The 26386-nt window shown below is 48.1% G+C and overlaps 12 protein-coding genes across 12 annotated transcripts; 4 read left to right on the forward strand and 8 right to left on the reverse strand.

The window, feature by feature from the left end:
- Nucleotides 1-371: 371 nt before the first annotated feature.
- On the reverse strand, nt 372-1027 carry BC939DRAFT_134507 (uncharacterized protein). Its single transcript, XM_051550096.1, has one exon. It carries the CDS (start codon nt 900-902, stop codon nt 492-494), a length of 411 nt encoding a protein of 136 aa, XP_051412897.1. The 5' UTR covers nt 903-1027; the 3' UTR covers nt 372-491.
- BC939DRAFT_449193 (Alpha/Beta hydrolase protein) lies at nt 1003-2784 on the forward strand. Its single transcript, XM_051555345.1, has 6 exons — nt 1003-1326; nt 1431-1490; nt 1608-1892; nt 1980-2147; nt 2239-2373; nt 2455-2784. Exons 1-6 carry the CDS (start codon nt 1120-1122, stop codon nt 2716-2718), a joined length of 1119 nt encoding a protein of 372 aa, XP_051412898.1. The 5' UTR covers nt 1003-1119; the 3' UTR covers nt 2719-2784.
- BC939DRAFT_449195 (uncharacterized protein) lies at nt 2785-6762 on the reverse strand. Its single transcript, XM_051555346.1, has 5 exons — nt 6547-6762; nt 4512-6446; nt 4016-4419; nt 3609-3926; nt 2785-3507 (listed from the first exon to the last, which is right to left on the reverse strand). The coding sequence occupies exons 1-5, from the start codon at nt 6676-6678 to the stop codon at nt 2877-2879; spliced, it is 3420 nt and encodes a 1139-aa protein (XP_051412899.1). The 5' UTR covers nt 6679-6762; the 3' UTR covers nt 2785-2876.
- Nucleotides 6763-6765: 3 nt separating this feature from the next.
- BC939DRAFT_449196 (uncharacterized protein) lies at nt 6766-7716 on the reverse strand. Its single transcript, XM_051555347.1, has 2 exons — nt 7490-7716; nt 6766-7407 (listed from the first exon to the last, which is right to left on the reverse strand). Exons 1-2 carry the CDS (start codon nt 7664-7666, stop codon nt 6841-6843), a joined length of 744 nt encoding a protein of 247 aa, XP_051412900.1. The 5' UTR covers nt 7667-7716; the 3' UTR covers nt 6766-6840.
- A 501-nt stretch (nt 7717-8217) lies between these two features.
- BC939DRAFT_449197 (uncharacterized protein) lies at nt 8218-10669 on the reverse strand. The gene is made up of 4 exons (XM_051555348.1): nt 10579-10669; nt 10319-10470; nt 9724-10221; nt 8218-9628 (listed from the first exon to the last, which is right to left on the reverse strand). Exons 1-4 carry the CDS (start codon nt 10583-10585, stop codon nt 8270-8272), a joined length of 2016 nt encoding a protein of 671 aa, XP_051412901.1. The 5' UTR covers nt 10586-10669; the 3' UTR covers nt 8218-8269.
- Nucleotides 10670-13209: 2540 nt separating this feature from the next.
- On the reverse strand, nt 13210-15114 carry BC939DRAFT_449200 (hydroxymethylbilane synthase). Its single transcript, XM_051555349.1, has 3 exons — nt 14547-15114; nt 14393-14403; nt 13210-14251 (listed from the first exon to the last, which is right to left on the reverse strand). The coding sequence occupies exons 1-3, from the start codon at nt 14997-14999 to the stop codon at nt 13636-13638; spliced, it is 1080 nt and encodes a 359-aa protein (XP_051412902.1). The 5' UTR covers nt 15000-15114; the 3' UTR covers nt 13210-13635.
- Nucleotides 15115-15266: 152 nt separating this feature from the next.
- On the forward strand, nt 15267-16910 carry BC939DRAFT_396449 (S-adenosyl-L-methionine-dependent methyltransferase; the record flags this gene model as incomplete). The annotated part of the gene is made up of 7 exons (XM_051552296.1): nt 15267-15551; nt 15655-15809; nt 15925-16107; nt 16199-16414; nt 16497-16549; nt 16642-16697; nt 16791-16910. 7 exons carry the CDS (start codon nt 15267-15269, stop codon nt 16908-16910), a joined length of 1068 nt encoding a protein of 355 aa, XP_051412903.1.
- A 261-nt stretch (nt 16911-17171) lies between these two features.
- BC939DRAFT_396468 (40S ribosomal protein S20) lies at nt 17172-17537 on the reverse strand (the record flags this gene model as incomplete). Its single annotated transcript, XM_051552298.1, has 1 exon — nt 17172-17537. The coding sequence occupies one exon, from the start codon at nt 17535-17537 to the stop codon at nt 17172-17174; it is 366 nt and encodes a 121-aa protein (XP_051412904.1).
- Nucleotides 17538-20294: 2757 nt separating this feature from the next.
- BC939DRAFT_396435 (nidulans chitin deacetylase) lies at nt 20295-21098 on the forward strand (the record flags this gene model as incomplete). The annotated part of the gene is made up of 2 exons (XM_051552295.1): nt 20295-20631; nt 20731-21098. The coding sequence occupies 2 exons, from the start codon at nt 20295-20297 to the stop codon at nt 21096-21098; spliced, it is 705 nt and encodes a 234-aa protein (XP_051412905.1).
- Nucleotides 21099-21796: 698 nt separating this feature from the next.
- BC939DRAFT_449206 (translation initiation factor eIF2 alpha subunit) lies at nt 21797-23714 on the forward strand. Its single transcript, XM_051555350.1, has 5 exons — nt 21797-21922; nt 22053-22247; nt 22613-22820; nt 22967-23318; nt 23432-23714. The coding sequence occupies exons 1-5, from the start codon at nt 21874-21876 to the stop codon at nt 23549-23551; spliced, it is 924 nt and encodes a 307-aa protein (XP_051412906.1). The 5' UTR covers nt 21797-21873; the 3' UTR covers nt 23552-23714.
- A 167-nt stretch (nt 23715-23881) lies between these two features.
- Nucleotides 23882-24771, reverse strand: BC939DRAFT_483907 (cation efflux protein; the record flags this gene model as incomplete). The annotated part of the gene is made up of 2 exons (XM_051559218.1): nt 23882-24174; nt 24297-24771. The coding sequence occupies 2 exons, from the start codon at nt 24769-24771 to the stop codon at nt 23882-23884; spliced, it is 768 nt and encodes a 255-aa protein (XP_051412907.1).
- A 482-nt stretch (nt 24772-25253) lies between these two features.
- On the reverse strand, nt 25254-26199 carry BC939DRAFT_134718 (uncharacterized protein). Its single transcript, XM_051550097.1, has one exon. It carries the CDS (start codon nt 25998-26000, stop codon nt 25398-25400), a length of 603 nt encoding a protein of 200 aa, XP_051412908.1. The 5' UTR covers nt 26001-26199; the 3' UTR covers nt 25254-25397.
- Nucleotides 26200-26386: the final 187 nt, after the last annotated feature.

Here is a 26386-nt window from a genome sequence, read left to right on the forward strand (position 1 = left end):
CTATGTGACTAGGAGGTCATCGATCTTCATGCCATTGATGTCCTAATTGAGCAGTGTCATGTTCGGCAGTAATAAAGCGGAACCCATGGGCATTACTGCCTCGAATGGACCGGCGCTAGCGGCGTTGGAGTTAAGGCAGGAGTCGTTGTTTGGGATTGCCGAAAGCTGTTGGGAGCTCAATGAAAAAGAATGGCGAAAAAGAGGAGTGGAGGTTACGGCTCCACACTCAGAGAGCATCTATAAGATGTAAAGTGCAGAAATATGGTCTAATAATAATAGGGATAGGACCCCGAATATGCTTCGTGTCTGATGATCTGACCGGCCTCAACTCGGTCCGCGATGAACCTCAGCCCTTCGCTAACTGCTTAATCATGTTCAGCCTCTGCAGTACGCTCCATGGCGGTTGGGACGAGCAGCCTCTGACAATACTGCTCAAAGTGTACTTCGTATGCGGTGTTCGCTTGCGGATGAAACTTGCTGAGGACTAAACGCTATCGTGGGACCTCCTCATGCAAATGGCCTTTGTAGCGAGTCCGCGATCCATTTTTTTTCCGTTCCAGATAGCGCTGGCCAGCACGAGTATGCAGCGATAACTCGCTCGTGATCTTCCCTCTCTGCTGAATCGTTGAAGCACAACAGTTGTTGCGTACAGATATTAAAGAGTTGCGTGGATAGACAACTACCCATCCTTGAACTAAACTGCTAAACAATGATTTGCGTTTTTCCTTGGCTGTTGATGCCTTCCTCCAGGCCCGAACACCCGAATAAAAAGTAGCACCATTGCCTTTTTGCTTCCAGCAAGTTGATTGGCTGCGGTGGCCAGCAATGTCGCTGGCTGCGTGAAGACGGGCGTAGCGATGGCGGAAGTGGAGCGAAGAGAAGAGTAGGGATAAGAGGAACATGGCCCTTCCAACCAGGCCTGGGTAGGAACTGCCTTTGGCTGCACGTCCGTGAGTCCGTGCGTCCGTCTGTGTCGGCCCCTCAACCGAGCGCGTCTTCCATAGATCCTCCAACCTTATTTTTTTTTCGCTCGTGGGCTTGACCCATGTCCTGGTGCAACTGCCGCCCTCATTCCTTCTCACTGTTTCTCATTCCCCTTTTTCATCACCAACAGGAGACATGCATTTCTCTGTCCTCTCGTTCCCACTCTCGCTCTCAGTGGCAGCATTAACCGCTCTGAGTAGCTCTGCGATCGCTGCCAAGATTCCCATTCGACCCGTCGTGTTCTACCATGGCATGGGTGACTCTGCTCACTCCGACGGTATGCTGGAGCTCTTTGCTTCCATCCAGGAAATCGCTCCAGAGATTTTTATCCACAGTATCGCTGTACGTTCTTACGCAACTAGGGCATCCTATAATGCACTGAAGCGGGGCTTTCTTTTTTTTTTTTACTGACCTTAAGAGACATTTCTTTATAATCCATTGTCTAGCTGGCAACATCCGAGGCTGAAGACCAGCGGGCGGGGTTCTTCGGAAACGTGAATAAGCATGCAAGTTTATTTTATCTCACAACGACACTCTACACTCTAGCATTAAAAGGTATTACTCAATTGCCCACACTCTAACCGCTACCATACCGTCTTTCCATCTCCCTTTCTCGATTACAGATTGATGTTGTCTGCCACCAACTCAAGGCAGTAAAGGAGCTAGAGGGTGGATTCAATGCCGTCGGATTCTCCCAAGGAGGCCAGTTCTTGCGTGCGTACATCCAGCGCTGCAACGATCCACCCGTCCACAATCTTGTGACGCTCGGTTCGCAACATGGTGGTGTCTCTGATATCCCGGGTTGCATGCTGGAGGACCCATCCTGTCGCCTGATGCGCTCCATTGCCAGGAGTGGTGTCTACAGTAGATATGTCCGCGACCACATCGTTCAGGCCCAATACTACAAGGTATCATATTGACGGTCGATAACGAGGAATAGGAACAAGGAACAAAAAGGCATTTGACTCTAGCTCTCGACTGTTCTCACTGGTTAGGATCCACACAACTTGCAAACCTATCTGCAGCGAAACATCTTTTTACCGGACATCAATAACGAGCTGACACCCAAGAATGCAACCTACAAGAAGAACCTTTCCAGTATTAACAAACTAGTTATGTTCTTGTTCATGGATGACATCACCGTCAAGCCCAAAGAAACCGCCGTAAGTCAGCCCGCACATGTCTCTTTCATTCCATCTGTGGACGCGGACTTGGACTTGTAACTAAACAAAAAAAAAAAACTCTTAATGCTAGTGGTTCGGATTTCAAGACGAGACTGGGGACATTGTCGATCTGGAGGATCAGGACCAGTACAAAAAAGACTGGCTGGGCCTCAGGACCATGGACCAAGCCGGCAAACTCGTATTTGATATCATGGAAGGTGAACACGTAGGTTGACGCCCAACCAGATTTCGTCCGCTCATGTCTTACTCTTGGTTCTAATATCCACGCTCCCCATACTTTTTATAGATGCAATTCTCGCTCGAAGACTTTAATGAGAGGATCACTCTCCCATATCTCCTGGAGATCGAAGACGGCGATGACAACGATGGTGATGATGGCCGCAAAGGAAAGAAGAAACATCATCGCAAGCATGGAGAGGACAAGAATCACCAAGGAAAACACCATAAGAAGTGCCATAAGAAGCATCATGGAAAGCACCGACAAGACATGGTGGATCAATCCGAGATCGTTGTTGACTGGCAGATCGACCTACAGCAGCAAGTCCTTTGAAAATTGCGTCTTCACAAATATGCAGCGTTGTATCTACATGCCATATAAAAAGGGGGAATATCGTCGTTGTCCGCATGCTATTTATTGTATATGCCTCATTCTTAGCATGAAAAACTATTAAATAATGTCCATGATGCCGAGGATATGTGAGGCCTCGCTCAAGCATGTGCCATTGGGAGGATAGACATCAAGTCAATGATATGGATGACCGATGGGTTCCTCCTGGCAATGTCCTGCTGAACAACCACAGCCCAGTGCTGCTCAGCCTGCATGGAGAATTGGACTCTCTTGTGGCCTGTCCATGAAACCGAGGTCAATTCAATCCACTCTGTAGGCTGCCGCACTTGGCGTTCCTCCGCCTTGACCCGCTCAGGATGTCTATTGAGCGGTTCCGTAGGCGCTTGGGGAGTGGTTTCCGAGGCGTTCGGTTTGACAGTACGATTATCTTCAGAAGATGTCGAGGGCGAGGAAGACAAATCTGCTGGCGGGGAGGACAGCGTGGATTGCGAAGAAAATATATCCGCATACTCCATGTCAGCTTTATCCTTTTGTTCGTCGTCCTTGCCAACATTCGATGCCCCATCTCCTTTCTCGCTCTTCTGTAGGTTCTGCTGCAGCAGCAGCGATTGATGCTGCATACCGATTTCGCGTTGCGAAGGCGCATCCAACAAAGCAAGTTCGAGCACTGCATTGGGCTTCCGGATATCCCACAGACAAAGACTGTCCTTCCCATCGCTCTTCGTCTGACAAGCAACGAATCGTGGTGATGAATAAGCGAACGAAATCGACCTATTTTTTTCGCCAATAGCCAATGATTGTTTGGTCAATCCTATGCATAACACGTTAACACATCACATACGATACGATAGCACTGCTAAAAAAACACTTACTCTGAGCCCTTGTACTTGTGAACAAGTTCGATAGAGTCACCCTTCATCACATACAAACCACATCGCTCGCCTTTCATCTGCTCGGAATCGCCGACCTCTGTATCGCACATCTTGAGGATCGTCAAAATTGGCTGGTCTGAAGGCAATACAGAATCGGGCTGAAGAACATCATTGCATTCTTTGAAGAACTGTGCTGGAACCGTCGCGGATACGATGGATGGCATCATCGCAGAGGCAGTCAGGACAGGGGATGGAAGAATCGATAGGACAGATGCGGTATTCACCGTAGACACTGGCTCCGAGGGCCTTTGCAGGTCCCTATACAAGCACAAAGGAGACCATCAGTACTTGCTTGACATTGACCTTGCACATGCTCTTCATGTGCTCGCGCGTAAACAACTCATTACCATAAAACTATATTGGTTCCGAACGAACACAGGATCAACGACGTTGTGTTGCGAACCTTCACAATCGAGCTGGCAACTTTGTTTGATGGATAGCACACCTTCTGAGGAGATGTACTCATTGACTTCAGGTCGCCATCAGGGATTGGGATCAAGCAGATTGTTCCTGGTTCGTCCACCCCAAAAACAAGCTGGTAAGCGACCGATTTTGGGCTACCTTGATGGTCTTGCCGTTCGGCAATAACGCCATGGCAGCTCAAAAATGGTTTAGGTCCTCTCCAAGTAACGCAGCACTGCGGTTGACCGAGCTGATTCAAGTCGCCAATGTCCTCCAACGAAACTTTGACAAACGAGCGCTCCTGAGAGCTCAGAACCACAGCGAAAGAATCATCTGGAGCAAACATGACCTAGTATGTGAATGCATGAATGAGCTATCACTAATACCTGAACACATTTAGAAACCAATGCAAATGGTTTATGGTTGTCGGACCATGCTTACCTGTATCGGACATGATGAGGCTTTTTTCACCTGAACACACCTACGCCACCTGCTCTCGGGTAGAGTGTTGAAATCTTGCAGTTGCCAAAATTCCACATGTGAGGTAGTCTCAACGGCAATCCATCGCTCCTTGTTTCCGCAAATGACAGATGAGACTTCGCCAGTGTAGTCGTCAATACACCATACTCCGTCCGAAAAGTTGGTACTCTGAATCACTGCGTTGCCAAGGTCGGGTCTCATTTTCGATATAATGTCGCGTGTATCCCGTGCATCGCTAGTCGATTCCGACCCAGCTTGATCATCGACAGGCTCCTCAGGCAGATCGCGCAACAGAAAACCAGGCATAGGTACTGTTGCCTCCGCTTCCTCTTGCTGGTCCTCAGAAACGTCGCCCAGTAGAAAACCGGGTGCAGGAAATGTTGCCTCTTCCTCCTGCTGCTGATCTTCCCATACATCGTCCAATAAGAAACCAGGCGCGGGAAGCGTCCGCTCCTCCTCATTCTGGTCCTCCAGTGCATCATCCAGCAAGAAATTCGGCGCAGGGATGGTTGCCTCCTCGTGTTGATCATCCAGTACATCGCCCATTAAGAAACCGGGGGCCGGGAAAGTCGCTTCCTCTTCATCATCACGTGCATCCTCTGACGCATCAGCCGTCAAGGGATCACGCATAGCAGCCTTCTCCTCCTGAGAACCCTGTATACTGTACAGATCATCCTCAGAGCCTTGCGAGTTCGGTATCTCCTCATACCCAACACTGCCGATGCGTGCCTTGACCGTAGACGTACTGCATTCCGTCTTGATAAACACATCCAAATCGTTGTCTACAGCGTCATCTTCAACACTGGGAAGAATCTCGATAGCCCCTGTACCGAACTGTCTCGTGTTCGTCGTCGGCACCTTTCTGCTTGCTGATGACAGCGATATGGGCACCTCTTTCGCCCAAATTTCGGACTCCTTTTCCTTAGCTGGCTGTCGCAAAAGTTGGGTTGCTGGCGCTTCTGGTGCATCAGGCACCTCCGTAGTCTGTTCTTGGCTCGGAGTAGGCAGTTGATCGGTCCCAGTTGCTTGTCTATCGTTGTCCGTAAAGATTGCTAATCGCTCCTGAACTGGCTCCTTTTTGACTGATGCAACCTTGGCGCGTTTGTTCGGGTTCTTGGTCGCTAAAGCGATAGTCGAAGCAGGGGTCGAGTATAATCCCGATTGTTGCTGCGCCTTGGGTGTCGATTTCAACTCTGAGGTAATAGTCGCTTTGGTGTTGTTTTTGGTTGCGTCAGGATTTCGTATAGCACCCTTGCCCTTAGGATCTGAAACCCGAGTGGTCTTGTTAACGATATTGGTGTTGTTTCCAAGCACCTTCCTCCTTGGATGATCAATGACATGTGGATCCCTGTTCTCCTTGTCTGAGTCCTCCCCGTTGTTTTTGGCTTTAAGTCGAGGTCGCTTCTTTTGTACGTTTTCTGGATCCTGGTAAACCTCCATCTTCGGCCGTTTCCTGTCTCCCTTTTTGATCGAACTTGCCACCAATCCACGCGCCGAAGTCGACTGAGTACTAGCTGGCACCAGATTGAGGCTGGCCGAAGGATGCAGTGGCGCTGATGTGACGATTGGCGTCCGTTTCGGGTTCATTGCAGACTTGGCCTTGCTCTGACTCGGTTTCGAGGGTGTGCGACTATCCGTCTTTGCTGCTGATGATCGTGGTTGTGTTGCTGGGTATATCCTTGATGGGCTTTGAGAAGATGCCGCTGCCTTTCCGCTGGGTTGAGAGGAGGCCACCTTCTCTTGTCTTGAGCCGCTTATGCTGATGCTGTTGCCACTGGTGGTGGGTTCCTCAATAAGAGGCGGCCCTGCAGGCTGCGAGTAACGAAGAAGACAAGGCAGCAGCAGCTCCTTGATTTTCACGAATTCCTCAAGTTCATGAGCTGTCAGCGCGCGCGTCTGAGTGGAGATCACGCAGCAAGAAGGAACGATCAATAGACAATTCCTACGATCTTGATCCAAAAAAGGACAGGCGAGTGATGGTGAAGCGATTCCTTACTTGACTGGTTATGATGTATTGCTTTATATTCTGCTGAAGAACCAGCATTTCTGCACCGGACAGGACTTGATTTGCAGTCGACTGCGCAAGCGCATTTGATCGGCCGGTCTGCTTTCTTCTGGCCGTACTCATCAAACTGAGAGTGGGGTGGTGATCAGTGTCCGTGGGAAGGGCAGAGGTGGGGGGATATCAAGGGTCAGCGGCGATGGATGAAGGTGGAGAGGAGAGCGGCAAGGCTTTTTTATTTTATTTTGTCACCTGCCCTAAACAACGCGTTTCTAAAGGCGTTCAAAACTAAAATCCGAAACGCGCCTTTGTGTTGGAATCCAGCTCCTGGCTACGCTGGCTCTGCTTCCATGCTGCCAAGGAGGGATGGCTTTCGGCATTTTGCTTGACCTTCCAGAGGCTAGGCGTGAGTTCTGCAGAGAGCGGTGCCTCAACGCCCTTGGGCACCAGCAACAGGATCCTGTTGATCACCGAGACAGTCTTGAGGTCCGCCAGCGTAACGCGATGCCCAACATAGTGGCCATTGTCGCCATTCTGTCTCAAATGCTCCTCATGGATAGTGATCCACTTCGAGAGGACCTCCTCATAGAACTTTTTTGCTTCCTCTGCTCGCACCTCAGGTTTGGCTGCTGCGACTCTAGGGACGAATCCCTGGTAGAGGACATCGGTGCTGTAATAGTATCGATTGACAAGATGTTCCTCCCAGATGTTGGATCCCAGCAAGTTGAACTTTAGGGCCAAATAGCGCTCGATCGCATTGGACTCGGCCAACTCGAGGATGGTTCCGGAAGATGTGTGCTCGTACACTATAGGGACCACGCGGAAAGGCGTCTGGGGCTTCTGCACTGGCCAATCCTACAGAGGATGGGGTTGTGACGCATTAGGTCTACATTCCATGTATCTGAAACTGACTAGCACTCGTACTCAAAAGGCTTACAACAGGGAGCTCCTCCCACTTAGCGCCGCTGTAGGCAAGGATGTCACGGATCAGTTCGCCGCGGCCATGAAGGGGAAAGTACAGAAGCTGAAAGGTCGAGTTGGTTGACTTGGCAGCCTCGGCGAGGGCATCAGTGGAAGCCTTAGTAACAGTGGGTAGGACGTTGGATGGAGACATTTTTATGAGCGGAAGGAAGATGTCACTTTGGTGACTAAGGAGAAGATAGGTATTTGTGTGAAATATAGCTAGTGGTGAACATTCAAGGTATCCTTTTTATACGTCCGCGTCGATATTAGCGTCAGTTGGCGCAATCGTCAATCGTCCATTACAGCTCAAAAATGGGGCATATCTCAGGCAGCGCACACTCCAGTAACCGAAAAGAGTCATCCGCCACATTTATTCGTGCTTGCTCAACGGCGCTTCAAGCGCTGTTACTTCCATTTCGTTTTCTAGGACCGTGTGTCTGATAACAAAAAGGAAGAGTCCATCCTGCAAGCAGCGTGGCGTGTTGCACAGATCCATTGCGCCATAACTTGGGATCTTGAACCATTTTAATCAGAGAACGGAAAATGGCAACTCGGACTGAGCCTACGCTTATTTCCTTGAAGATCAGAATTCAATCGGACCCTTGTAAGGTAGCTAGAAACACCCTAATGCTCGTGGCGTTTGACGTGCTTTACATGCCGAATTACAAATTCGCCTGTTGCCACCAACCTTATTCCCAGATTGTCTGTGCGTCGTTGTCGCGTTTATTTTATTTGTTGGGCAGTACCGATCTCTTCAACAGCGCTCGTAAAATAGGAGGTATGCACGACTTGCTAAGACATCCTGTAGACTGGACAACCGAACACTCGTATCGCTGCATGCAATCCACTGCCTATTATCGATCACTTCTTCCTCCTCCCTCTGTTCCCCAGCAGCTGCATCGACCACATCCTTGTCAGATCCAGCGATATCTACCGATGCCAATGAGGCCGATGAGCCCTTAGTCTTCTTCCCCTCCTTTTGCTGCGCCGATATAACTGCCAATGAGACATCAGGCAGCTCATAGCCATTCACGTCCATTATCGACTTCTTGTTTATCTTCTCTTTTTCCTCCACGGCAGGCTTGGACGCCTCGGGCAGAGCGACCTTGGATGACAAGACGTAGTTCGTGTAGTGCCCTCCAGCCAGCGTGCCCATATGTACGACCGCTCCATACAGTCGGTACTTCTTGGAGAGCCCGTCGTCCTGTGAGTGTTCGTGGTCTTCATCTTCATCTTCGATCTCGCTCTTGGGTAAGAAATAGGGGCTCATATCGAGTTCTACAGGAATGTCAACATGATCCTCGATTTTACGCATCAAACCGAACCGTCCAGACTGCTCAAATCGCTTCAAGTGCAGGACCAATGTTGGCGGGAGCTGTGAGATCAAATATCGCTTGTACGCCTTGCGGAAGATGTACTTTTCTTCCTCCTCCTTCTTCGCCGGCTTCTTGGCTGCAGCTGTGGAGGTCTTCGTAGGAATACTGTTACCGAACCGATCTGCCTGCTCGTTTCCTTCTTCGCCGTCGTCCGATTGCGATTCCATTCCTGAATTAGATGCGTGATTTTTATCTTGTTTTCTTGTGGACTCTTCGATTTTATCAGCCTCCGGTATACTCTCCTGATCTCCCTTGTCCTCATCACTGCCTTCTTTGTCGCCCTCTTGATCTCTCTTGTCCTCATCACTGCCTTCTTTCTCGCCCTCTTGATCCTCCGGTTGCTCAGCCGAAGCTTCGCCATTTTGCTTGGATCCACGAATCAACTCGAAGCAATTCTCACAAGCAAACTTGTTGTCGTCGTCTAGGCAGTCGACACTCGTGAACTGGTTCAAGGATCGCTGGATTGAAAGTGTCTCGGAGTCGGAGCTGCCAATGTTCCTGAGCATTTTCTCGACGTGTCGCATATGGGCCTCCGAAGGTTTCTCTAATTCTGGGATTGGATCCTTTTCGTCCAGAGAAAACTCGCTGATTGAAGAAGGTCCTGCTTCCGTGGCGACAGATGCCTGCTTCGATGCCACAAAGCGAGCCTTCAGACTTGATCTCGCAGATAGCCCACTCTGTGTGAGGCCACGCACAGGTAATGATAAATCGAAAAAGTCCTCGGGCGCATACGAACACTATGATTGAATAGAACATCAGCATAATTGTTAAGTTACGGGAACTATTTTGTCACTTCAAAATGAAATACTTCGGATCTTCGAAACGTCTTTACCTTCTTGCATGCGTCGCAGACAATAACACTAACGAGTTTTCCTGAGAAGCAGCTATCAATGAACGGCACATATTTGGGCACGTTCTCTGCCTCTTTCTTTTCAGAATCCGCTTCTTCTGTGCTGTCCTCCGTGTCATCCTCCGTGGAGCCCTGGCTATTAAACTTCTTCTCCTCCTCTGCTTCATTTGCAAGCTGCCTCTTGATCATGTCCAGCTCTTCTTGCTTGATTCCATCAAATAAATATCGCATAAGTTCCTGACTGTCTTGCTGTTTAAACCCACGGAATACCTTCCACTTTTTTGTAATCTGTGTAAAGATCTCTCGAGGGGCGACAGTTCCGCCTTGTTGCTTCCACATCGTACTCAAAAACTCTTTGAGGTTCGTAGTCAGAGGTCCGAGTCCTGCATCAGTACTAGCGGCGAGGGACTTTGGAAAAACAGCAGATTCATTCCCGGTATCAGACAGAACGGTCCTTAGTGACCTTGTCTCCGTCAAGACCTAATGAACGATGACGATGACGATGACGGATAAAAATTATGAGAATCCTGCGATTATAAAGTGGAAATGCTAGCACAGAACCAAGCGCTGTGATTACCTGGGCAACAGAGTTGAAGAAGCATGTGTTTCCCAGGTTCTGGAGTCCCGGAGTGAACACTTTTGCCTTGGGTGTAGTTGCAGTAACAGCAACGGCTGTGGTTGTGGTACTGTGCGATCCTTTTGTCTTCTTGGATGTCGCAGCAGAAGCAGCTGTGATAAGCAAGCGGAGAAAATTGGTTGGATGTAGATCAGTACCACAATTTCTGTCAGCAAATCAACCAATGTGAATAACCGCGATCCATTGTTTGACATGCATACCTATCATCTTGGCTTGCTTGATCTGAAGGATCTTCTCAAAAGTGGTCTGGCACTCCTGAATGACCTGGTTTCTGTTCTTTCCTGGCACAACCTGGTCGTCGCAGTCGTAGCACCTAAGAGTATACCCAAGATATATCGCGTTGTTAATGCCGATCTACGGAGTGAGCATTCATACATACTCAGCATGTCCACATACCAACAATCCATGTTTCCCAAATTCATAGCCAAAGGATGATTGTTCTTCTTTTCCTCATTGTGTGCCAGGGCGTGCTCTTTGATGGCTCTCCCACAGTTGATCTCGCAGCAGGTCAGACACATCCACAGCGATTCTGCCGGCAAAGCCTCAGTCGAACTATCCGCATTTGAGAGCGAAAGATCAACTAAGGATGAGTTCAGCCGCTGGATCCGTTTCTCAGTCTTGATCTCGGCATTGATGCACCCTTGGCAATGATCCCAATCCTTTTGTTGACCAAGCCCCTTTCGAAACTTTGGGAGTTTGATGGCGTTCTTAATATGTTGGCATTTTCCATCTTTTCCTGTCTTTGATTGCGGGGCTGTGAGCTCTTCCGATCCTGTTGTTGCTGTTGATGAATCGTCGGTCTTAATGGCTTTTTCGCTCTTTTCTAGAATAGGATCCTTGACGGAGTCATTTGTTGGCAACGAAGGAGGTGAGGCCGGATTGCCGCTCGGTACCGAGCCATTGGGAACGGCGCCTTTATAAGACGATCCAGTGAGGATGTCTGCCAGAATAGCATCATCTTGAGCGTGGCATTTGAAGAGGGGAAATGTGAGTCCGGGGCCTTATAGCGGACAGGTCCAAACGCGCACTGCGCCAAAGAAAAAATTGGTCTCAAGATACCTTCAGCAAAGTCGTCTTTGCTGATCCGCCGTCCTCCCTTTTTCTTTTTTGCCCCCATTGTCGTCGCTGAGATCTGTAGTGAAGGTGGAGTGAAATCAGTGGATGAGCGAGGCGATGGTGGATCAAAGACAAAAGGATCAGGAGAAAGTGTGTACGCGCAGATCAACAAAAATCAAAGCTCAACTGAAGTGTGACCGGTGGCATGCTTGAAAGTGGTATGAAGCGCACTCATGACTGGGACCCATAACATCCTTTTCTTTCATACATGTCCTTGAATCATATAGCTGAAAACGCCCGATGCACATTTAAATGGTCGCTTTTTACAGTATGGATGCGCTTTACTTCGATTTGCTACTGTTGTCGATGCTTTGATCCATCCTCCTCATATTCGGTTTGCCTCGCATCGAGTCAGCGTTGCCTATACAATGCTTGGAGATCGCTGTATTTCTATAGATCACGCTCATTCAAACATTTTCATAAAGAAACAAAGGCGCTTCTGCTTAAATGTGGGTAACAGTTTTTGTGCGCCAGACCCAGGATTGATTTAAGCCTGCCGAGGGAAGAAAAACAGAATAGAGACTCAAGAAACAACATCAAGTGCTCGTCGCAAATAACCTTATCCGCTACGACTACGCCCAAGCAATCACCACCAATCAATTAGCCATCATGTTTGCATGGTTAAATATACACACCACGTTGTACCAAATGTAAAAGAGAGTGGCGCCGTGTAGGTTGGGGGGCTTAATGGGAATGCCGTTTATGTGTGTACGATGAAAAGTGTTTAATAATGATTCGAATGATGTTGCGTAAGGAACGGAACCTATGATCTTATTTGCGCCGGAGCCGCGCAACTATGGGTCTTCAGTGAGTCCATGCCAGCGGGCATGCGACCCACCGATAGCTTGAGGCCCTCTGTGAGAATGTTAGTAAGTCGAAGATTCGATCGTACTAAAGCCGAAGATTAATCGCTTTAGGAACCAGTTACCCAACCCTCCAGAGGAAGCGCAATCCAGTTAAGCTCAATCCCCTCATTCGATATCAACTGCACAAACGGATCGCATTGACAGCCATAACATGATGCGTTCGACATCAGCCTCGGTTTGGATCACTCGCGCGTGCCATCAACCATTAGTTGAAGAGCATTGGCCTTTGTAACAGCGGCATTGAACTTGTGTAAATCTTTCAATATCTCACCCTAGCATACCATGACATTCAGTTCCTGTATATATTTGGCCTGGATCGTTGCTTCATAAAACCGCTTCATCATAGCGCTTGAATGCAGCGAGATTGCAATCCCGTCGGCATGCTCAAAGAAGGAGCTCTTGTTTGCCTCAACAACATCCCGCAGCCTCTGAATCATAGGCTCGCGGTAACTCTCGCGATAGTGTTTTATGTACACCCACTTGGGATGTGCCTTGAGTGTCACGATTAGGTTGAGACAGCTTTTCTTTTTTTTCAACCCTCTCAAGAATAGCGGAACTGAACTGCAACTTTCGGCCTCATTCAAAAAAAAAAAAAAAAAAAAAAAAAAAAAAAAAGAGGTGTGTACGGGTTCTATGGATCTTTGCGCGTAGTAAACCGGTGTCTTGAGAAATCCCACCTTTGTGAATCAAGTGGTGGGGTTACTTTTTGATGAATGAGATATAAGCAAAAATTTGAACTCACCAATTTTTACATGGGTTTAATGCGGGCTGTTCTGGATGTTTGGGGGTCTGACACCATAGCAAAGTTGCATCCTGCTGCCAAAGATAATGGTAAACTTCATTTAGTGCGAACAGCTTCGAGAATAAGTTGATTTCACTCTTGGCTGATTCCTGGAACCACAACCTTTTGTTCAGCTCAACTAATTGGCCAATAGTAGTGCAATACTATTATGGCAGCCAGCTACGTATCAGGTCATAAGCACTATGCGCTCCCAGCCAACGCTTTCCACGGGGCATGCGAGTAGATAGACTGGTTTACATGCTGAAGACGATTCAGGACCTTTATAGACCGCTCTTTGACAAAAATTGTTCAGAAGTGCAGTTAGTACGAATTGCTTTCGTTCAGGGACTTCAAACTGAAGGCTATCCGCGATTCTTCCACAGGCTCCTTGCAATATGTGGTGCAGGGGCTGCATTTTTATCTGTGAATGATGGTTTTATTAAAGGATAATCCCCTGTACCCTTGTAAAGCTGACTTTGCCATGGCGGCGTCCACTATACCTCCCATCCTTTAATCTTTTGCTCCTCGCCAGTACCTGCGGGCAGCAAAGTCGCGTGACGATCCCGAAGAACCTTTTCAAGAATCTTGTCCGCGCCCCTTTCCAACAGCAATGAGGCCACCTTCCGACCCAATTCAACAGCCAGTTCCACGCTTCCGTTTACTTCGGCCACCGCCTCTGCTTCTGCGATATCAGCTCCATCCAGGGAGGATACAAGTGCTCTAAGACGCAATGTCGACACGTTTTCTGACGCTGCCTCTCCTGTTGCCTCTGACTCTGCTGAGCCAGCTGATGATGGCACCTCAAATTCGGTCCAGACACCAATGGGCACGGAACAACCACCTTCCAAGATTCTCATGACACAGCGTTCAGCCTCGCAGCGCAGACGTGTTGGCAAATGATCCAATGGCTTGATCAACTCTAGCATCTCTGTATCGTCTGACCGGCATTCGATTGCAATAGATCCCTGGCCAACAGCGTGGAGCATCACGCTAGGAGGAAGCTTGGTGGTGATTCGATGGTCAAAGTTGAGGCGCTGAAGACCGGCAGCAGCCAGCAACAGACAGGTATAGGGCGAATCAGGTGCATCTAACTTAGCCAACCGCGTGTTACTATTCAAGTTTCATGATCGATCGGTACAGGGAGTATGTCAGATATCGGCTCATTCCCGTTTGAATCCATGCTTAATTAACAACTGAGGAGAGCGACGATGCTGCTGCGCATGCATGTGCCCCAATTGCTTGCCCACTTACACATTTCCGCGCTGCCATCGGTTGCCGGAGGAAGAACATGAGAGCATAGAATAAAATGGACACGACGGGTAAGTGCCAGGAACAGAGATCGATACTCAAGATAGGAAACAGCATGCACGGAGAAACACAAAAAAAAAAGAAAAAGAGTACTTACAACGTCCTTGACCTGGACTCCAGGGCACAGACGTCTAATCTGGCTGGCTCGACGCACACTGCTGGTTCCAATGACATCGCCTTCTCCAAAATTCTTGAGTTCTTTGAATTCGCCAGGTCGCATAACGATGACATCGTTCGGCTCCTCTCGCTTCATCATTGCTCCAATCACGAATCCAGGCTTGATCTGAGTGGGCACATCCTTGAGCGAATGCACAAGCATATGGCACTCCTTCTTCTCGAGCGAGGCTTCCAGTTCGCGAGTGAAAACCGCCGTGGTACCGATAGAAGAGAGAGGCTGCCCCTGGATGTTGTCGCCGGTGGTGCTCATCCTGAGCAGAGGGAAGGTCTTTGTGGGGTTTAACTTTTCGAGCGCAGACTGGACCTGGACGGCCTGGGCGATCGCCAGGGCGGACTTTCGAGTACCGATAGGGATGGTGTCTCTGCTCGTCATGGGCCTGCAGTATATGTAAAGGAAGAGTGGGAGGAAGGTGGGTACAGCCGAATGAAAAAGGTTAATAGCTCTGGAAAAGAAGAAAGTGAATCCCTCAAAGCGTATTATGGTCCTCGCTCGGAAGGGAGACATGTCTCAGATGCAAAGCCACCTACCTGGCGATCAAACCTTTTGCCCTTCTCCGGAGGACTCAGTAGTCCCGGACACAGACACACACTCTCTCTTCGGCATTTCCTTTTTGTCCTTGGCCGACTTCTCTCATTCAACATGACCCCCCGCACACCGACACTCCTCAGGACAGGGACAGCTGCACTCTCGAGGTGCCTGCGCACCGCTACAGCATACCGTCCCTCCAGATTCCAGCTTCACTCCTACTCCACAGCGCCTCCCCCACCTCCTGCTGGAACCAAGACTGTGCCTTCGACCTTCCAAGTCTTTAACCGCGAAACAAAGCGACAGCAAAAGGAACGGGCTGCCAGTAATGCACAATTGAGTCGTCAGGTCGACTATGTCAAGGACGAGGTCGCCTTCCGCGTGGTCGATCGCCTTCTGGTACACTTGCTCTTTGTTTTTAGTTCTTATATTTGCACATATGGCGTCAACCTTGCTACTCAACTCCAAGCAAAAATTGACCATTCTGTTACCGATCGTCTAGGATATCAAACGCGAGTTCAATGAGGTGGTCGAGCTGGGTTCAGGATGCGGTCATGTCGCCAAACACGTCGATACAGATATGATGAAGAAACTGATTATGTGCGACATGTCCGAGGCAATGCTTAACCGCGATAGGGATGTCGAATACGAAGGCAAGTTCATTGTCTGCTTGCGCTTTATCTGTTTGCAGGTCATCGGAATGATGACTGAACTCTGTACGCTAACCGATCCGCTGGTGCGCCTCATTTGACCTCACAGTTCCTGTAGAAAGACGCGTCGTTGATGAAGAGAACCTGCCGTTCGAGGAAAACAGTTTGGAGTGCGTTGTGAGCAGTCTATCCATGCACTGGATCAATGATCTGCCGGGTGCCATGATTCAGATCCAGCGTAGCTTGAAGCCCGATGGTGTGTTCATTGCAGGACTCTTTGGTGGCGATACCCTCTTTGAACTGAGGTGTGTTACAGAACCTTTCATCTTTCGAATACCATCATTTGGTGCTTAGTCGGCATGTTAACAGCTTCATCCTTGCTGTCGGTTACAATAGAACATCATTACAATTGGCAGAGTTGGATCGTGAAGGAGGCATCTCGCCTAGAATCTCTCCGATGGCTGACAGCCGTGATCTTGGCGCTTTACTTTCTCGTGCCGGGTTCACACTTACAACAGTCGATGTGGACGAGGTCACAGTCAATTACCCCAGCGCAATTGAGTTGATGGAGGATCTGAGGGCCATGGGTGAAAGCAACGCTGTCATCAATAGGTATACCATTATTGCCTTTGTCATATTCATCATGGCAGTCAACCAAAAGTCGTTGCCAACACGTTCTCGTTCAATCTTGTAGAAGGGGACTCCTCAAGCGGGATACGATGCTGGCTGCTGCTGCAATCTACAAAGGTACAAAGCAGGCGCTTCGATTGGACGACGACAGAGGTGTAGCCCACTTGCTATCAGTTTCCTAACATGCCCTTTCGTCCTGTCCACAATAGAGATGTACGGCAACCCAGACGGAACAGTTCCTGCCACCTTCCAGATCCTTTACATGGTACGTTGGGGTTTCGTCCGCTCTTCTATCATAGGTACAATTGCTACATAAAGCTAATATGCTGCTATACTTCTGTCTATTTTACCCCTCTAGATCGGATGGAAGCCATCATCGACACAGAACAAGCCTTTGGAGCGTGGCTCAGCAAGGCATTCGCTCAAAAATCGTCTCGAAGGCGAAGGCACCTCAGCTACGCCGACTAAACCCGAATAAAGTGCCTTTGTATCAATCGTCCCACCTCACTGACGCATTCCTGATAAAGATATCCAACAATGACACTGCTTCACTTCAAAGACAATCTGATGTTAAGCTGAATGTGTTTCCAATGTCATCTTTTTTATTGTTTGCCATCGAATCATAACTGATGAGTCATGCCTCAACGAGCTCCGATCATAAAATGAGAATCCATTGATTGATATCCGTCTTGGTCCTGTTGTTGTTGGGGAGGCGACAAAAACATGAGCAGGCGCAGATTTAGAGGGCAAGGGTGACCTCGCACTCGACACCGGACTCGAGGTTGATGGAGGTCAACTGCTTGACGATCTCAGCAGGGGAGTGCAAGTCGATCAAACGCTTGTGGATCTTCATCTCATAGCGGTCCCAGGTCTTGGAACCCTCACCGCAAGGAGACTTGCGGGTGGTGATGCGGAGAACCTTGGTGGGGAGGCGGACGGGGCCCTTGACACGAAGGTTCTTGTCCTTGGCGCGCTGGATGAGGTCGGAGCAGACCTTCTCGAGGTTCTTGACGTTACGGGAGGTCAAGGTGATGCGGATGCGGTGGACAGGGGAATCAACCTGTTCCTCGACACCGGGCTTGGCAGACTTTTGGATGGCAGACATGTCGACTGAGTGAATCTTTTAGATTACAGAGTGAACGTTGGGATGGGAAGGAGGAAACCAGGCCCGAGGGCCCCCAGGGCCAGCTTTCTTTTATTCCACTCCCTGAAGAAAATTTTTTCCAAACAACAAGCTTCACGTGAGGCCTCTTTATTTTCGGGCCACATAAGGACGTTCTCCCTTAATATTTTATATATTTTAGGCTAACTCGACGCGTCTAAAACATACCATCACTCACGTCTCCATCGTTTCTTCTCTGCTCCTCACCCGCCGACGCCTGCGTCTACCCCCATTAGCTCGCCTCTCTTCGTAGTATCTACAAGCATAGGTAATGGTGATCAGTCGTAGCTGAGAGCTGCTAGTCTTTTTTTTTTCGATGGTGGTAGTGCAGTCTGTTCAACTGTGGTGGTTTAGTCACTCTGAACCAAGATTGCAATAGCAATCACATGCTTTTTGACATCTGTCAGATGCCTCATGTCATAGTAATGTGATTATGGAGCATCTACTCGCCCATCACTTGCTTTAGTTCTACCTACTTGCATTGTTTGTTTTTTCTCGACTATATTCATACGATTTCTCGTAGTTTAACTTGATTTTAAGTCATCTGTTTACCCAACTTTAGAAAGTTGTGGCGCCTTCATAGACGTGCCTCTCGTTGACGGGTTCATAGTGTCTATGGAATTGACCGTGTTTTTCAACGGCATAATTTACTTGCAACCCTTGAAAGCCCGCTATTGTTAGGGCTTCACCTGTGGTGTCGGCCTACATCGTCATAGTCACCACTGTGCTTAGCAGAGATTGGTCAGAGGAATTCTACTCATGTATTGACGAGGGAAGTTGTGGCGGCTCCATAGACATGCCTCTCGTGAAGACGGGCTCATAGTGTCTATGGAGTTGACCGTGTTTTTCAACAGCATAATTTACTTGCAACCCTTGAAAGCCCGCCATTGTTAGGGCTTCATCTATGGTGTCGGCCTACATCGCCATAGTCACCATTGTATCCTACCTCTGGCCATGCTTGGCAGAGATTGATCAGGGGGTTCTCTTTAGGAGAAGAGTCTACTTGCTAACACATTGGCTTTTTTTTTAGCTCCCATGTCGCAGACCTCTTTCAAACCTCATTTATTGTGCCTACCTTTTCCCCTATACTTTCTAACAGTTGGTCATCCTAAAGATATAATTTTCTGAAGACTTGCGCCACTTCAAGCTCCTGTCAAAATGATCTTCATACAGTGCTGGACATCTAGTCGCGGCACGAGACTTTTGATTAGAAACGCCTATTCAACTTCAAGTACAACCGCTAAATCGGAGTTTGGATCATTAAAGTGCGCATTACCCTTCCCACTACAAACCATTGTTCGCCGTTTGTCAATATGACCTCTAGTTCAAAGGGGTTTGAGCTTCAACGTTTTCTACGTACAGTCGTGACTAGATGCCCCGCACTATATGAGCCACACTTCTCTGGACACACTTGTCGCGCTTAGTTTCCACCACATCATTCTCAAATCCTAATACACCAGAAAATGGTATTTACATATACTTACCATTATACTCTTTTGAAACATATGATTGATATCTATCGCTCACTCATTCATCCCTTATAGGAGGCAAAAGAAAACAACTACCGCATGAATTGACTACAGACACAGCGGAAAATGACACCAAGAAGAAGAGGAAGAAATTCGCGAAGAATCCATGGAGTAATTGATTTTCAAAGTATTAGAGTACGACTTTCGAATAAGAAAACTCATATTTTTCACTTTGTACATCGTGGCGCGTTGATGCTCATCAGATTCATCATTGAAAAATTGAAAAATTGAAAAATTGAAAAATTGAAAAATTGAAAAATTGAAAAATTGAAAAAATTGCATATGATAAGGAAGCTCTGTGAGGTTTGATCAAGTGTCTATTGTGCTTTATCGTTTTTACAAAAGTTTGCGGAGCAATTCGGAGAAGTGGTGCATATACAAGTTCTTTGACGCGTCTTTTTACACTTAGCATTACCTACGGATATCAAATTTTACCAGAAACCATTGAAACCAGCTGAAGACATCCATGTCGATATCTGCTATCGATTGAAAAAGAATGGCTTGAATCGGGGCACCTTCACTTAAACCATTGTGCCATGCTGTCATGGAACATGGACGCGACTCTTATCTTTACAAACCTTCTACCCAGATGGCGCCTTGTTGAGACTACCTCTTTTTCGCCCGTAAAAAGGATTTTGGACATTCTCTTTATCAGCACGTAGGAGATCGCCTGCTCTGTAACCCTGAAGAACGCGTGCTGTCTACGAAACTGATATAGCTAGTCCCTGCCTCTGGAGTTCTTCTATGATACCTGCGACTGCTCAGGGGATAACATCTATGCTTAATGGATATCACAACCGCTATTCTACACCGAGGGCAAGGAGATTGTGTCTTCTCCAAGAATAGGTGAAATATCCTCCGTTCGAATAAATGATCTGGATTCAGACCCAAGCTGTAGACAAAAGAACCGCTTGTATACATATACAAAAGCTGAAGTATTAGGATCAGCAGGCATTGTCAAGAACTCAGAAGAGTCGTCTCAGTATTATATCCAAGGTGTGATCGTTGAAGTCGTATAAAAACGCGATGATTCAGCAAAATCCCCCTCGTTCACCAATTCGAACGTCTATCACCTTCCACGATGTCCATCACAAAAGTAGCCGCGGCCGTATTGTCGTTCGCGGGAGCATTAGTGCTCGTCCAGGCAGTCGTCCTGCCCCTCTCAGCAAACATGAACGACAAATCAGGGCATCAAACCTCGACACAAAACATTATTCATAAACGCAACATGGATGGAATCATCACCAGCTGCACAGTTCCCAACACAGTTGCCTTGACATTCGACGATGGTCCTTACTACTACACACCTCAATTGCTCGATTACTTGGACTCCTGGGGTGTCAAGGCGACATTCTTTATGAATGGGGACAGCGTCGGCAAAATTGAGAAGTTCAAGGACGTTGTGGAGCGGGTGTACAATGACGGACACCAGATTGCGTCACATACCTGGGGCCATGCAGACTTGAGCTTGTTATCTTTGCACGAGATCGCCTTCCAGATGACTCGACGTAAAGTTCTTCATTTGATTGGCAATTGTAGGAGGAAAAAATGTCAATTTCGTGTTTTAACCATCCACCCATACTTGTCCTCTTCATTCTCTTTTTCAGTCGACACTGCCCTGAAGGACATAATTGGTGTGCGTCCAGTGTACATGCGTCCTCCCTACGGAAGCGTCAACGACGTGAGCCTGGATTACCTGAACAGTAAAGGATACAAGATCATCAAGTGGACAATTGACACAAACGATTGGAAACACGACGGCGATGCCACAGCATCGATGGGCCCGTACGAAGAAGCGCTGTCGAGCTTCGACGCACATGACAGGGGGTTTATTTCGCTTATGCACGACACACATCCAACAACGGTCGCTCATTTGGTACCTGCGGCCATCCAGTACGCACACGACCGTGGCTTCAAGATGGTGACCGTAGGCGAATGCTTGGGCTATCCGCGGAGCAAGTGGTACAGAAACTAGAATGCATGTAAAATAAGAAGTGAATAAATCGTGCATCGTGAGCGAGCCTACATCTCTCTCTCTCTCTCTCTGGGAAAAAAAAGAAAAAAAAAATAGCCCACTTCGTCCCTGAGACTACCAACTGTTTTTTTTTTTTTTTCCTCTCTTTTTTTCTCATGTTAATATAAACGAAAATCTCCGTGTCCACAGAGGAATGAGATCATCCCTGTGAAAGCAATTGAAGAGGGAAAGACGGATCGACTTGCAGATTGACTATATAAGATACAGAAACTTGCTGCGGGGGCAACACTCTCGTTCTTAGAAAAAAATCCCCATGCTCTGCGTTGGGTTTAAGCGGTCGATCTCAAAGCTATAAGAGCAGACGAGCGACACTTACTGCCAAGGCCTCCGGAGCTTTCGAGGCCACCTCAACAACAGGAACAACCACAGCAGCAACAATAATAAACCCCGCATGAGTCGGTGGCACAAAACTAGGCTGAAGAGGTGATTTCGATTAGTCGCTATTCCTTGGGGGGTACGAAGGAATGGATAAGCAGAGATAATAGTAGCACAAAGGTTCTCTGGTCGCGTTCGTTTCGATTTGCTGTGCCTTGTGCCTGTAAGACATTTTCCCCCGCAGCGGCACGGTGGCTTTTGTGCACAAACCAAAACAGAACTGACATTCGCACACACATACACCGCGTGCACTAAGGAAATAAAAAAGAAGTACGCTTTCGTTCGAGACACCTACCTCCCACAACAACTCCCTCCCTCCATCGCCAATAAGCTATCCATCATGTCCGGAAGATTGCAATGCCGCATGTACGAGAACAAGTTCCCTGAAGGTGCGCACTCCACTCTTCGCAAATAAATGCCCAACAGATTTTTGTTATTTATTTCATAAGCACACACTGTGTCCAGATCTCACAGACGATGGCTAACAGGGAACAAAAAACAACGCTTGACTTTTACTAGTGGACGACTTGGTCATGGTCAACGTTCGCCAGATCGCCGAGATGGGTGCGTACGTTCAGCTTCTTGAGTACGACAACATCGAGGGCATGATCTTGCTCAGCGAGTTGTCCAGACGTCGCATCCGCTCTATTCAGAAGCTGATTCGTGTCGGCAAGAACGAGGTCGTCGTCGTCCTCAGAGTTGACAAGGATAAGGGTAAGCCTAATTCGAGTCTTATGTGATATATCGAATGGAGGAACCTCCTGGAAAGGTCGGGACTCGTCTTGCATGGATACCCCCAATTGCATTTATCCAGAGAGAGAAAAAGCGGGATGGTTCAGCAGCCAAGCAAATTCGATATGACTCAACAGTCTAGGACCAGGATTCATTTGGAACTTGAAGCTGCGGCAATGTGTGAAATGATATTAGAGGCAATCACTATTGGAACAGTGCAGGACTTTTTTTTTTTATCAAGGCGTCGCGTCAACACAAATCGACCAACACACTGGGATTTGGGAGCTGGCAATTTCACCAGGATGCAATTTGTTCTTAACAGGATACTGCGGCAATTTGTCTACTAGGTTACATCGATCTGTCCAAGCGCCGTGTCTCTGCTACAGACATTGCCAAGTGCGAGGAGCGCTACAACAAGTCGAAGGCTGTTCACTCGATCATGTCTACGGTCGCTAAGAAGGAGAACAAGGATCTCGAGATCCTCTATGAGCAGTTGGCCTGGCCCCTGTACAAGAAATACGGCCATGCCTATGATGCCTTCAAGGCTGCTCTCAAGTACGCCTGCTTTTTTCTTTTTCGTTCGGGATCTTGGGATAATTGCGAGCGCGAAACAGTTTTCGAGCGAACGGTTCAGGGATGCTGACCCTTACAATACTTTTCTTTTTTTCTTTTTTTTTCTATTGTTTGGTCTTCATTTTCAGCGAGTCTGAGAAGGTCTTTGAGGGGCTGGAAATCGCCGAGAGCACGAGGGAGGAGCTCTTGAACAACATCAAGCGCCGCTTGACACCACAGCCGATTAAGATTCGTGCCGATATTGAGGTGACATGCTTCGACTATGAGGGTATCGACGCCATCAAGACTGCCTTCAAGGAGGCCGAGGCCGTCTCCCTTCCGGATGTGGCCATCCGAGTCAAGTTGGTCGCACCACCTCTTTATGTCATGATCACCAATGCCCTCGACAAGCAGCTCGGAATCGATACCATGGAGAAGGCTATCGTCGTTCTGGAGGAGAGCATCAAGAAGTCCAATGGAAATATGGTCACCAAGATGAGCGTACGTTTTTTTTGTGTAGCGATACTGCAGGTCAATGTGAAGGTGCGGAAAAGTCGACTATTTCCTTGACTAACGCTGTTGTTTCTTTCTTTTCTTTTTTGATATAAAAACAGCCCAAGGCCGTTACTGAGGCCGATGACATGGAGCTCGACCAGCTTCTTGCAAGAATTGACAAGGAGAACGCAGAGGTTTCAGGAGACGATGATGACTCAGATTCGGATGCTGATGTGTAAAGACAGATAAAGCAGGTGTAATCAGGAATGCAGGGCTTTAAACGGGAATAGTCGGAATAAATGCGTGCATTATTGCAACCATCGCCTCAACAAGTGAAGTGGATTGACCTCCTACAGACAAACAGTGGTAGTTTAGAAAACGATAATGCATTGACTTTTGAAGACGATTAGGCTATTTTGGTATACATAGCATGGAGCTGCGCGCTTGGTAGCCTGTCAGGGCACTCCATTTCACCTATGCTCGCTCAATGCCTTCAGTTTATTCCAGGGCCCCATGTCGTGCGTCGACTCATTATTTTGACCCATAAGCACGCACAGTATCCCTTCCGACTACCTATGCTCGATCGCATGAACAGCATTGTAATCAACATGCACAAATGCCCTCTCAACGCTATCCAACCTCTCTAATGCACCCTGCAAAGACTCTCCAACATCGTGCGCCTGTGACAATGGCGTATCTGGTGGTAGCACTATATCGACCTCAACAAAGAGACCATCCCCAACATAATATGCACGAACGGTATCAATAGCCTGGATCAGGTTCGAGAATCGGTAGGCCATGTAAGTCAACTGCTGGATATCTGCCGCAGTGGCAGCCTGGCCTGTCAATCTACGAATGTTGTCTTTTTTTTTTTTTTTTTTTTTTTTTTTTTTTTTTTTTTTTCAAGAAAGAGGGTGCGAAGCGTGGATTAGGCATGATGTGAATACATTCCTCGGTTACCCAAATTTCAATAGGCACACTTACGGAGACAGGTGCCAGTCCATTCCGTAATTATATATATCGAGAGAACAACGGCGCCCACGGCATCCAACCACCACCATCCCATAAACTGTCCAGCAACCGGGAACAGGGTCGAAAACACATTGAAGACCACGTCATTTAAATGATCCTGCGCCAACGCCTGAACACTCGAGCTGTCTTTCATGGTCCTACACCACGCCCAGAGCGCAAATTTGATGAAGATATTGAGCCCTAGAAGCGACAAGATGATGATACCCAGATCCACAGGCTCATCTGCTCCGGCCAAGAGTCGTTCGAATGATTGGAGCATGACCTGCAAAAATGAAGTAACCATAACAGATGCAAAGACGATGATCCCCAAAGGCTCCATACGAGCTTTGCCGACGGGGTAGCGGTGTCCATCCGAGGTGTTGCTGCGGAGGCGGGCAGAGTACCAGATAATGGCGCCGCTCAGAAGATCCATAAGTGAGTCGATCATGGAGGCGAGAACTGCAAGAGAATCTGAAAATAGGACGGTCCAGATCTTGATGATGACCAGGAAGACATTAGCCATAAAACTGACATTGATGGCCAGACTGACTGAATGTTTGTGTGCGTTTAAGGAGAATAAAGACAGTGTTCGCGTGAGATAGAAGTATCCAGAGGACAGCATTTGAAGTTGATGAAGGAATAAACCAACTAGTGTACCTAATCTGGGCGAGGTCCTTTGCTTCCTAGTGAATCCTATCAGAGGCGTGCCCTCTTCTAAATCTCCTGTAGGTTCGTCAGAACCATGACCGCCATTGAGATGTCCGTTTGATCGTTTAGCCACATCCATAGGTTGTTCAGGAATAGAAGCAATTGTAGGCACATTGCTGGGCGTGGTCGTTCCAGATGTCGATCCGTAGGTCGCGATACTCTGATTATCTGATGCCTTGGCCACAGGAAGTAAGGAGTCCAGAGGCCGAAATGGAGGTAACTGTGGCAGTATCTGAGCTTTTGCCTGCTCTTCCGCCCGATGCTCCTTCAAGATCTCTTCCACCTCTGCAAACGAGTCCAGAAGACCATTCTGTTTCCATTAAAAAGGCAAGACAGTTGAGTAAGATAATTAGTCTACACCAAACACTAAGTGAGCTCTCTTTGCGCAATAGACTGATGATCAAGATACATGTTGTGATGCTCATATCTCATCCATACCAGTGATTGATAGTACTCCTGTACTTGTTTGCCCTTCATGGCCGCGATTTCCTCCTCAGACTTGCGTGCCTCCTGAAAACTCTGTGCCGACAAAACCGGTCGCGGCGTAATTGCCTTGTAAAGCACACCTGACATCCTTCTCCTTCCACGCGAATGGGATCTAGGCTTTTCGCGTCCATTGGGACAAGAAGCGCATCTCACAAAGGATCCTGCAGGCCAATCCTGTCCGTGTCGACGACCAAACTGTTCCCCGATCGACAGCTCCGAGAACTCGTGAGTGTGAGACTCCAATGACGACGACTGCTGACAAGAAGAAAGCTCGTCGTATTGGATCGGTTCTGGAGATCTTACAATGATTCTCGTCGTAGGCGCCGCCGTTGTGGTCAGTGTGGGTGAGGTTGACGGAGACGTATTGACGACAATGGTGTTGGAAGACCCCAGGTCTTCAATCGCCACGGGTTCGCTGCTGCCTTGCTGGCCACTGTTTGTCTTTCCACGTCCACGGCTGCGAGTGGGTTGCTGCTTAGACATGAAATGCAGCGATATGGATGTGTCGTAATAAGAGAGAGTTGACTAGTCTTGTCTGCTCGTGGGAGGGATCTGAATAAAAAGGAATGAGGGTTGCTTCAACGGAATGAAAGTGCGAGATTCAACCAGACCAAGGTGCTGAAAAATTGATAACCGAGAGAAAAATGAAAACAATGGAAGTGATGATGTACGATTACACGAGTTCAAATGTTGGCAGCTAAGCAGATAATGAGGCCATCAAACCCGAGCAGGACAACAATACAGTCTATGGAAGAGCCATTTCTTAGAGGCGAGAAGAGTCAGCCATCAGTGATCCACGGATGCCAATTGTTCAAGCATAGGAAGCCGGACGTTGTTGTTACAGGTCGTCGTTCGAAGTTCACGACCGA

This window comes from Gamsiella multidivaricata (genome assembly GCF_025024155.1).
Source record: "Gamsiella multidivaricata strain RSA 2152 chromosome Unknown BC939scaffold_27, whole genome shotgun sequence".
Lineage (NCBI taxonomy): Eukaryota > Fungi > Mortierellomycota > Mortierellomycetes > Mortierellales > Mortierellaceae > Gamsiella > Gamsiella multidivaricata.